Source organism: Saprolegnia diclina (genome assembly GCF_000281045.1).
Source record: "Saprolegnia diclina VS20 unplaced genomic scaffold supercont1.48, whole genome shotgun sequence".
Classification (NCBI taxonomy): domain Eukaryota; phylum Oomycota; class Saprolegniomycetes; order Saprolegniales; family Saprolegniaceae; genus Saprolegnia; species Saprolegnia diclina.
Window position 1 is genome coordinate 40,121 of NW_008246115.1, and position 11,189 is coordinate 51,309.

At 61.0% G+C, this 11,189-nt stretch overlaps 5 protein-coding genes across 5 annotated transcripts; 1 reads left to right on the forward strand and 4 right to left on the reverse strand.

Moving 5' to 3' along the window:
- On the reverse strand, positions 1-1,401 carry SDRG_12218 (hypothetical protein). Its single transcript, XM_008618281.1, has one exon. It carries the CDS (start codon positions 1,388-1,390, stop codon positions 161-163), a length of 1,230 nt encoding a protein of 409 aa, XP_008616503.1. The 5' UTR covers positions 1,391-1,401; the 3' UTR covers positions 1-160.
- A 725-nt stretch (positions 1,402-2,126) lies between these two features.
- Positions 2,127-3,423, forward strand: SDRG_12219 (hypothetical protein). The gene has a single exon (XM_008618282.1). It carries the CDS (start codon positions 2,140-2,142, stop codon positions 3,361-3,363), a length of 1,224 nt encoding a protein of 407 aa, XP_008616504.1. The 5' UTR covers positions 2,127-2,139; the 3' UTR covers positions 3,364-3,423.
- SDRG_12220 (hypothetical protein) lies at positions 3,367-6,968 on the reverse strand. Its single transcript, XM_008618283.1, has 5 exons — positions 6,882-6,968; positions 6,620-6,815; positions 5,884-6,569; positions 3,812-5,834; positions 3,367-3,761 (listed from the first exon to the last, which is right to left on the reverse strand). The coding sequence occupies exons 1-5, from the start codon at positions 6,960-6,962 to the stop codon at positions 3,451-3,453; spliced, it is 3,297 nt and encodes a 1,098-aa protein (XP_008616505.1). The 5' UTR covers positions 6,963-6,968; the 3' UTR covers positions 3,367-3,450.
- Positions 6,969-7,322: 354 nt separating this feature from the next.
- SDRG_12221 (methylenetetrahydrofolate reductase (NADPH)) lies at positions 7,323-9,279 on the reverse strand. The gene has a single exon (XM_008618284.1). It carries the CDS (start codon positions 9,264-9,266, stop codon positions 7,497-7,499), a length of 1,770 nt encoding a protein of 589 aa, XP_008616506.1. The 5' UTR covers positions 9,267-9,279; the 3' UTR covers positions 7,323-7,496.
- Positions 9,280-10,373: 1,094 nt separating this feature from the next.
- Positions 10,374-11,048, reverse strand: SDRG_12222 (hypothetical protein; the record flags this gene model as incomplete). The annotated part of the gene is made up of 2 exons (XM_008618285.1): positions 10,374-10,392; positions 10,441-11,048. The coding sequence occupies 2 exons, from the start codon at positions 11,046-11,048 to the stop codon at positions 10,374-10,376; spliced, it is 627 nt and encodes a 208-aa protein (XP_008616507.1).
- Positions 11,049-11,189: the final 141 nt, after the last annotated feature.

The window sequence follows — 11,189 nt, forward strand, 5'->3', positions numbered from 1 at the left end:
TGCAGCAGTCCCGTGCATACTAGTCGGATGCTTGAACGCTGAGTTTGCAGTTTGCTCGAAGCTCGTGGTCGGGCGGCGCAACGGTTTCTCCGATACAACAGACCACCGTGCATTGCGGGAGTCAAAGGGGCACCAGTACTGTACGGAAGGATTTCTTAGTCTAAAGCAAATGGCTCTTGCGCAACTCTTGGTACTTTTTGTAGCCGAGCGCGCCGCCCGCGCCGAGCACGACAATGAGGATGACAAACGGGCCCTTCCAGCTGCCGTCCGTCGGCGCGTTCTTGACCTTTTCGTCGATCTTGGCCTTGACGTGGTTGGCGTGGTCGGCCACGCGGCGGTCGAGCGAGCTATCGACGATGCTCGTGATCTTCTGGTAGATGGTCTGGATGCGGTCTTCGTTGGCCTGCTCTTGCGCGCGGAGCTTGGCGATCGTGTTCGCCGTCTTCTCCTTCAAGTCGGTGAGCTTGTGCTCCGACTCGAGGCGGAAGTTGTCAATCTCCTTGGTCAAGACTGCAATCTTGCAGTCCGTCTGGCACGACGGGTCCGTGAGCCACTTTTTGTAGTCCTTGGACAGGTTGTGCATGAGCGTGTCCGAGTCGGCCTGCGACATGGCCGGGTCGTCCGGCATCTCGTACGACGCCAGCTGCAGCACATCGTGGTTGTCGGCGACGCCGCCCGTCGCCGAAGAAATGCCCACGGTCGAGCGCGAGAGCCAGCCCGCCGGCAGCGGAAGCTCGCCTTCGTAACAGCGCGTCCACGCGCCCTGGTTGGTCGCGTCCACATCGATGCGCAGGCGGTTCTGGTCAATCTTGACCTTGAGGCGACCCGCGCTGTGCACCGGGTTGAACGACGCGCTCTCTTCGTAGTAGCGCACGGCCGCGTCGCAGCCAATCTTGGTCTCGTCGTTGAGCATGTCGAGGGTCTTGGTGCCATCGTTGATCTGGATCGACACGTCCTTGTGGCCGCCCTTGTGCTCCGGGTTGGCGAACGTGTCGAGGATGATGCCGATGCCAGTAAAGTCGGCCGTGAAGCCGTGGTTGTCGCCAAACACGTAGTTTTGGCTTGTCGTGATCCAGAGACCAATGCCATCGCCAAACCACTTTTTGCCTTGGCCCGAGATGCGAAAGGTGAGGATCGTCGAGAAGCTCTCGCGGTTGATGAGCACGTTGTTCCAGAGGTAGCCCTTCTTGCTCTGGCGGTCGGGCGTGAGGCGCACAAAGCCCTTCTTGACCTCGGTCGAGCCACCGTGAATCCACGAGCCGTTCACGTAGCGCTGGCCGTTGGCGTCGATCTTGTCAAAGGGCCCGCCGAACGAGAGCTCTTCCATCTTGGCGCTGCTGACGACGGCCGTCGCCAGCACGAGCGCCCACGCGACAAGGTGCTTGAGCATGGCAAATCGTCAAACCCAAAATGACCTCGACCGCCTCCGTCACCGTATCCGGATGCTGCGTATTTTTATTCCGGTCGATCGCATTTTATAGCAGGGACGGCCACACGTTGCGATGCCACGTGTTCCGTATTATTTTGTCAGATTTTATCCGGACAAGTCCGATTTTCAACCGTGCCACCATTGACGCGGTCTAGGCGCACGCAACTCTACCGTCGCGGATCGTGGGTCGACACCGGCTCAGCAGCCGTCTTGGACCTAGCGAGCCTCGATGCAAAGCCTTCCTTCCTCGCTATCAATGTGCTGTGCAACGAGTAAACAGAGCGTGCTTGTGGATGGTGCAATGTCATTCATGCTCGTCAGCATCCCTTGTCGCCTGCCCTACAACAGGATCCATACGTCCGTCAACCGTATTCAAAGTGCATCCCATTGCATTCGTAAGGTGGGCGTTGTAGAGATCCAATGCGGTCGTACATTGCGTGACGCCGCCGTCTGTGCAGTGTTGCCTGCCGTAGCCGCCATCTTGGCGTCGTGGTAGAGACGGAGTGGCGTGTTTTTATCCAACGGTGTGCGCAAAATCCCCGGGATATGTTACAAACGCAGAGCATACAAACGCGCAGTGCGTTGCCACGCGGTCAATTAACCAGGCGGCGTTGAGTTTCGGGAAAGTCCGAATTTCAAGATGAAATTCGGCAGGATACGCCGAAACGAGCACCATGGCTGCGGATGACCATTTCCATTTGTGAAGCAAGATGCTGCGACTACTGGTGCTCCTCGCCGCCATCGTCGGCCTCGCGTCGGGCGTCGCGCTGCAGAGCCACTCGTTCCGGCCACCGTTTACCAAGGTCGACTACCAAGGCGTCCGGTTCATCAACGACACGTGGACGACCGGCGGGACGGCCGAGGTCATGAAGAGCTTTGTGCGCTTGACGCCGGACCGCCAGAACCGCAACGGCCACGTCTGGAGCCGCGACGCGCTAGGCCGCGACTCGTTCTCGGCTGTCATGCAGTTCCGCATCTCTGGCACGGGCAAAAAGTGGTTTGGTGATGGCATTGGCCTCTGGCTCACGACGTCGCCGTACGTCCGTGGCTCCAACCATGGCATCGACGCGGCCTTCAACGGCGTGGGCATTGTCATCGACACGTTTGTGAACCCGGAGCACAAGGGCGGCCACAAGGATGTGACGATCCAGATCAACGATGGCACCAAGACGCTTGCGACGCTCCAGGACGAGACCAAGATCGGCTGCGACGGGGCGTTCCGGTACCACGAAGACAGCGACGAGTTTGACGCGGTCTACTCGGCGTCGCGCCTGCGCCTCACGATCGAGCGCAACAACATCAAGGTCGAGATCGACCCGAAATCCAAGGCCGAGTGGACCGCGTGCTACGAAGGCCAGCTGCCGTTGCCGGCCAACTGGCTCGAGACAGCGCGCGTCGGCCTCACGGGCTCGACGGGCGGCCTCGCCGACAACCACGACGTGCTGAGCTTCCTGTCGTTCTCGGAGCCGAACGACATTGAGATGCAGCTCACCGACAGCGACGTGTACTGGAACAACTACTCGAAGGAGCACAACAGCATCCTCAACTCGGAGCACTGCGACCAGAGCTGCAAGCTCATCATCCTCGAGAAGGCGCTCGCGAACGTCAAGGTCGACAACGAACACACCATGGTGTCGCTCACGGAGAAGACGCGCAACTCGCTCTCGAAGGTCGCGGCCCGCGAAGCTGTCAACCAGGGCAAGATCGCCGAGCTCACAGAGCGCCTCGAGCAGTACCTCAACACCAAGCTCGACGCGTCGACGCGCGACGTGGCCGGCGACGTCGAGTCGGCGCTGCACGCCAAGGTCAACGAGAAGGTCGAGGCGTCCACGGGCTGGAAGCTGCCGTTCTTCATCCTCTTTGCCGGTCTCCTCGGCGCCGGCTCATTTGTCTACAAAAAGTACAACGAACTCCGCAAGTCGCATCTGCTCTAAATGCTACCGACCCTAACCCTCGTTCGTTTATACAGACTTAGTGCTATCTTGTGGAGGATATACGACGTGTATTGAGTTAGCGGCTGCTCATCGTACACCGTGCACGAGGCGCACCATGTGGGCGACGGCGCCGGCGTGGCGCGGGTACGGCGACTGCTTTCGGCCTGAGATCGGGTCGACACTCAGCCACGTATGGTCTTGCAGCTGCCGGAGGAGCGGCCCAACGACGCCGTCGGCCTCGCCTTCCTCGCCGCTGCCATCGTCGCCCGTGTCGTCCGCCTCGGGACTCGGCAGCGTCGCGTCGATCGTGACGACCAAGACAATGTCGGCGCGCCCGTCGGTAGCCAGCGCGACTGCCAGAAGCGACGGGTCTTGGCCCACGCGGCACGTGCCATTGCCTACATCGGGTGCGTCAACACTGTGTTCCCTAACTGGAAGAGGGCTGTACCTGGGGCGACATCCACGGGACTCACAACGAGGAGGCCTCGCGTCGCGCCGGCCGCAAGCATGGTCTGCACGTTCTCGCCTCTTGCATCCAGCATGTGCATCTGCAGCTCGGGTGCAGGTACGAGGCTGCTGACGAGGCAGCGACGCACCGATGACGCGTACTTGGCAAGGCCGCCCGCGAGCTCGGACGCCCACACACGACTCCAGAGCGCGGCTTCGTCGGATGCGAGCGGCGCGCCGACTTTAGTAATGCACAAGACACCCCGACTGGTCTTGCTCGACGTGTCGCGGCTAAGAACGTAGAAGGCCAGCGCCTTGGACAGCAGCATCGCCATGTCTTCGGCACTTAAGCTGGCCGACGACGTAGTTTGAACGTCGACGTCCATGAGCGATCCGTTGGCGTCCACGAGCGAGTAGACAAGCGTCGAGTCGACGAGCGCGTACCCAAGGAACGCGTCGCAGCAGTGGTCCGAGGTTGCGAGCGCAAACAGCTTTTCGTTGACGTGGCTCGTGAGCGGCTTGGGACCTGACGAGACGGCCATTGTATCGTACTGCAGCGGGACTTTTTCGTAAATTTTGTCGTAGAGCGCAAATGCGTGGTCGGCAAACGCCAGTGGCGTGGGCGGCGCCAGAACGTCCGGCAAGTACAAGAGCTCGAGGACGACGCCGGCTTGCCAGTCGCCGGGCACGTCACCGGGAAAGAGACCTGAGGCCACCGCGCTGAGAAGCCGCGCGGCCAAGGGGACCTCGTCCCGGCCAAACGGTGCGACCACATACACGACGGTCGCGATCGCCGTGCGCGCAAAGGCTTGGGTCGTCGGGCCGTCGGCGAGGATGCGCGTGAGATGGCTAGCCGCTGCGGTATACGTGTGGAACGCATCGCCCGGCGACTTGCGCAGTAGCAAAATGGCAGTGTCGAGGTCGGCGCCAATCACGTCGGTCGAAACACTCCAGCGCCCCGCGAGCTCGAGCGGCTCGTGGTCGCCCAGCGAGAGGTTCATGTACGCCGTGCGCACTGACGCGACGTGCGACGTCGTCCGGTTTGCCAGCCACGGCGCGTCGGGGCAGAGCACGACATAGTCGACGTTCTTCATCGGTCCGAGCGGTGCAAAGCCGCGCAGCGGCCACTCGGGCAACAGGTGCGGGGGCAATGAGAGGACGGTCTCGGCCTTGGCCACGTGCACATCGGGTATCCTTCCGCGCAGCGTATTCGTGGACGCGCCGCAGACCGCGTCCGGTCCGAGCCAGGATGCTGGCGACACGAGCATGCGTGCGGCGAACGCGTCAACGTGCGCGGCGACCGAGTGGGTCAAGAAGCGCTGCCGCTGGGCGCTGTCGCTCGCCGCGAGGCCGCGCGGGGCCGGCGGGATCCAGCTCGACGGATTGAGCTTCCACCCCACCAACGCGTCTTTGGCGAGTAATCGGAGACCGAGCGTCATATCCGCTCGGGGTGTTGTCGAGAACGGGAGCGCCACCACCGTACTTGGCGGCACGACAGAGGTTTTGACGGATGACGGTCCCGCCAAGCCCGGGACGTTGTACGGCATCGTCCCTACTGGCAGGTACCGTCGCTCGTCGTCCTCTGCAGACGTCGAGGCATACGCCGGTGCGACGCGAAGAAGCGCTGGCTTGGCGCTCGTGTCCGCCGTCTCGGTGTGCATTTCCTTCGCAACCGTCGTCGCGAGCGTGAGTAGCATCGGGTCGGTGACGGCGACCGGGCGCGGCGGCAGCGGCAGCGGCACGACGCTGTCGGCTTCGTCGGCGGTGCTGTAGTACTCACTCTCGTCGTTGTTGCCGCCTTTCGGGAGGTCCTTGGGCACACGCAGCAGCATTCGCCACGCACTCTTCTTTCTCACGACTCGCTTGGCCTCTACTTTGGCTTTCGACTTGGTCTTGGCGCTCGGCACGAACGCGTGCACACGCCGGCTTCTGTGCAGTGGCGCGTCGGTGCCCACGCCCGCAAAGTCGACGCAGAGCAGCTCGTGCTTGACGCCGAGGTCGGGCGAGATGGGCGTGAGCGCCTCCTACACCAACAGACGATCAAGACACAGTCGCATCGACCCATGTACGTACGTCGTCGGTGGTGTGCTGCTGCGACGGCGACGTCGACTGCGACGCCGGAAGTTTTGGCCGCTTGGGGTCGAGCGCATTCGGCGAGAAGGGCGGCGGTCGCTCCGGGCTGCTCGCTTGGCTCTCAGACGACAGCTTGGTCATGCGCGGGCGCTTGGCCACGCGGAATCGGTCTTTCTCGACGATGATTGGCGTCGGGGTTGCGGCCAACACGCCCGTGACGCTGACGTCCCGCATCGTCCAGACGTCGATGATGCTCTCGGCGCCAAACCCTTCGCACGGCAGCGCCTGCAGTCGCTTCCAGAGCATGCGCGGGTACTCCAAGCCATGGGCGGTCGACAGCAGCGCCTTGCGGAAGACGACGACATGCACCCACACAGCGTTCGACCGCGAGAGCGTGGCCTGGATCTGGAACGCCGGTGTCGGGACGTCCGCATCGACGTGCGTCTCCCACGTGTTTTCGCGGTTCGCTGAGAGCGTTCGGAACGTGAACTGGGGCTCGGTCGACACGAGGTAGTCGGCCTCGGCGCGAAACGCAGGGACGCCCGACGCATCGAGAGCGCCCGACCACGCGACCCGCGCCTGCTGCAAGAACCACGCCCGCAGCTGCCGCTCAATCGCAGCTTCAAACATGCGCAGGACGTCGTCGTCTCGTTCAATATCGGGCGTCCACGCGCCGGCGCGGGTCTCTACAATCGCGATGAGCACCATCATCCTCATGTCGCGGGCCACGGCGTACCGAGTCCATCAAACTCGGAGGGTACGACGTGCGGCGTATCTTGAAAGTTGACGGTGAAGGACCAGACGTGGTCGTCAGCGACGCTCACGAGCAGCGGCCGCCGGTGGTCGCTGTCCGCCCACGTCAGCAAGCGCGCGTGCAAGCCGCGGTCGCCGCTGGGACCGAAGACGCGGTACTCTAGCCGCGTGACCTCGCCCTAGAGGTAGATGCAGATGCCATGAGCCGTCGCCGACGCCCATGCCATGCGGCCACGCGTCATTACCAAGGACCATGCATTCGATCGCATCTCGGTCGTCCTCACGCTTGTGGTCCCAACGAGTGGAATTTTATTCGGGTCGCCCATGTCGACGCGGTTTTTATGGAAACATCCAATGTCACATAGAAAAAGAGTGATCAACAGAACGAAATTTATTTTATTTTCGCGTGCCTGCCTTTTATAATACACGCCATTTTCGCTTTCCACGGCTCTACCGCCTTGGAACTGCCGGCGACGTCGCCGCCAACGAGACCAGTCCGCGAGCAGTGGCGCTCATGTGGCCGCGCGCTACATGCGGTCTCTCTAAGAGGCCAAGGACAGATGGCGGGATGGTCGCGGCTGGTCCAGCCACCTACGCACCGACCACCATGCCCATGGACGCATGCAGAGTCCACGATCGCCACGTAGCCGCAACACACTACACCGTACTCATGACGCTGCATATTGGATGGCCAGTGCGATGACCTTGCTGCTCGCCACCGTTGGCGATGGGAGCTTTACTCGAACACGCACACGAAGGATGATGGAGCCGTCCACGGGCACAAGCGGGCCGTGGACACACGATACATGCATGTATATACTTAGAGGAAAGAGCTGCGAGCGAGCGGGGTGCGAGGCCACTTAAGGCGTCGTTGCCGCGTCGGTCGTCGTTTGCTCAAAGACGTCCCAGATGTTGCCGTTGACAAAGTTGTTGTCGACGATCGAGACGAGGAAGAACGTGTCGTGGACCTCCTTGAGGAGACCGTACGAGGTCGAGTCGGGGGCGTAGAGCGACGCCCACATCGAGAGCCAGAGGCTAAACGCCTCGTCCTTCCAGGCCATGAACGAGTCCGTGTCGACGATCGTCGGCTGCAAAATCTCCTTGTTCGGGAATGAGCCCCACGTGACGGCGGTCGTGCCCTTGCCGACGTTCGAGTACGAGTTGCCGTGCACGTCGACCGCGTGGTACTGGACCCACTTGAGCTTCGAGACCTTCTCGATGATGTGCTTGAGGTTGGCCGGCGACACAAAGCACTCGACGTACGCCTTTTGGTAGACGCGGCCGCCCGGCCCGCCCCAGCCAAACATCGGGTCGTCCGACGGCGCCGCGTTCACGCGCGGCTGCGAGTTGATGGTGAGGAAGCCGGCGCGGTTGAGGCCCGCGAGCAGCTCTTGGATCGACTTGGTCTCGAGGTGCAGCGGCGTGTCGCACCACGGCAGACTCTTGAGCGCGCCCATGCAGTAGCGCGTAAACGTCTCGTAAATGTCGTCGAGCGACGTCAGCGCGTCCCCCCACATGGCCTTGCGGTCCGCGACCGAATGCGTCGCGTGCATGTAGTGCGACTCGCTGAGGTCGCCAAACGCCGGCGACTCGGACGCGCCCCAGCGGCCGTTGGGGAACTCGTCCCAGCTCGACGTGCGGTCGAGGTAGCTCTTCGGACGGTTGGCCCAGAAAATCGGGCGCACCGACTCGGACACGCGCTTGATCATGGTCGACGGCCGCCACGGCAGCTCGCGGCGCGCCGACGAGATCAGATCGAGGCCCTCCAGGATCAGTCGCGTCGAGCGCTCGAGGTTGAGCGTGTACATGTGGAGGCCGGCGACGCCGGCTTCGAGGAGCTCCTTGCACATTTGGATGCCGAGCGTGACGCCATAGTCCTTGACCGCCTCGTCGTTGTCCTTGATGGGCGCGAGTGCTTCGTGGATCGCGGCCGGGATCGTCTTGCAGCACATGGCGCTCATGCGCGTGAACCCGAGGTAGCTCTGGATGGGCATGATGCCCGGCAGAATCGGACACGTGATGCCAATCGCCCGACACCGCTCGACGAAACCGAGAAAGATCTTGGCGTCGTAAAAGAGCTGCGAGACGATAAAGTCGGCGCCCGCGTCGACCTTTTCCTTGAGGTAGCGCAGGTCCTGCTCGAGGTCGGTCGAGTCCGGGTGGCCCTCCGGGTACCCGGCGACCGCGATGCAAAAGTAGTCGCCAAACTCTTGGCGAATGTACTTGACGAGGTCGAGCGCATACGAGAAGCCGCCGTCACACTCTTCAAACGTCGTCTTGCCGCGCGGCGGGTCGCCACGCAGCGCGAGGATGTTTTGGATCCCGGCGTCTTTCGCTGCGTCGAGCGCGTTCTTGATGCTGCCGCGGCTCATGTTGGTGCACGTGAGGTGCATGAGCATCTCGAGGCCCGAGAACTTTTGCACGTTGGCGCTGATCTCGAGCGTGAGCTTGTCCGTGGAGCCGCCGGCGCCCCACGTCATATCGCAGAAGAGCGGGTCCATCTGCGCCATGCAGTCGATGCGCGAGTAGAGGTTCGTCACGCCGGCCTGCGTCTTGGGCGGGAAGTACTCGAACGAGTAGAACGTCTCGTCCTTCTCGAGCTTGGCACGGATCTTGTCGATGATCTTCATGCTGCAAATTGCCAACTGGCCCAAAATTCGAACTCGGTGCGCTAAGATCGCAATGATTGCGCATATGTCGGCCTCTTGCGTTTTGTATGCTTGGCAATCGGCATACAAACATCAAGGTGCTTTGAAACGCCTGTCGACCATACAAACCCCAAGTGGACTCGCCGTCACTCGACCGCCATACATTGGCCCAGAGAAGGTTCCCCGTCGGGTGACATACAAAAAACGAGATAAAACGGTCACCCCATACAAACACCAAGGGAAATTCCGCGCCCAGCTGGGATGCAACACCCATACAAAACGCAAGTCAGTAGGAAGCAGATGGGCCCGCCAGGAGGCACGGTAAACCACGCGTGTCGTACGTACGGCGACGAATGTACGCCAAGTGGACGACTTTATATTTGATGTTTGTATTGAAATGGTATGCAGTGTACAATGAATGTACGCAAAAGATCGCAACTTTGGCTGCTTTTGGGCGGGCGACAATCATGTTGAACTTGGTCAAAGTGTTGGCGACGATGTTTGATGGGACAGAAACAAGCGAGTGGTGTTTGGGCATTGCAATTCCTGTGGTCCTTGGCGGTAAGCTGCAGAGGCGTTCTTGTTGCCGTTGTGTTGTGCTACACCACGGCGCCGCGATTGGTGGCAAGAGAGTGGGAGTGCACGCTGGCGTGACGTGGCAATGTGTGACTCGCGGTGACAAAAACGCGTTTTTAGTTGGATTTCGACTGGCTAAAGTACCATGGACAAAGCAAGAGCCCCTCTGCAGGCACCAACATGATGCTGGATGCAATCACTCAGCCACGCTTCTGAGGTGTGAGGGCGACATGCTGAACTCGGGTCGGCTTGGCCCTCTCTGGCGCAACCTGTCGACTTTGCACTTCACAGAACCCATACTTGATTGCAAGGAAGCCGGCAGTGTTTGAGTGCGTCGAGGGAAGACCCGATCAACAGAGCTACATTACTACGTGCTAACAGCAACTATACCGTCGTGCGAGTTTCCTGTCTTGCTCGAACTCGTCCTCATGGGAACATGGTACTACCCCTGCTCGTACTATGACATATAGTGTGGACTACTGGACCCACGACATTATATCATGTTCTTATTGTTCATGGCACAACATCTCCACTAACGCTATCCGTTGCCGCACGTTCTGCGTCGCACAAGGCTCCATACATCAAATCGTCTTCTTCGTCGACCGAGTCCCGAGAACATTGGAGGAAACAGAGCACCGAGGCAAGGACGAAGCTCACCACGCCCAGCGCCACCGCCGTGGCCGCCAGCGCATTCGCATCACGTTGGACCTTGGCGGGAAAGGTCGTGTGGTAGCATACGTCCGCGAACGTCGTGTCGAATCTCGGCTTCATCATAGCGTACCGGCACGCGGGGCTCAGCTCCGGGTAGATCTTTTGACTGCGGTAAAAGATGCAAAACGTCGAGAGACCATCGACCCACGTATTGCGTACGCAGTTGTCGTCGATCCAGTCGCCAAGCGCAGACGTCTCGCGCGTCCGTTGGCAGCCTTCGCAGAGCGCGCTCAAAGTTGGCTCGGCCGCCAACACAATTGACGTCACGTGGCCGCAAAAATCGGTCAGCGTTGACGAGTTGGTCATCGGGACGTCAAAGAAGGTTGCGTGAAGCGAGGCGCTCGCAATCCGGCTGCTTGTGCTGTACGTCGCATTGATGAGCCCGAACCGGAGGACGGCGCGCATCGGGAAGCTGTCACAGTAGACGTGACCGCGCTTGGCGCAATACGCTTCGTCAAAGCGCTGCTTGAGTGCCATGTCATTGTCGGGTGAGAGGCAGTTGAGATCCTCGAGTGGCGCTGTCCAGCCAAAGTTCGGATATGGGTAGTAAGCGCCGCTGCGTTTGCCTCGTTCCAGGAAGCCCTCGTCTTCAGGCGTAAGCTCCGTGACGAGATCTGG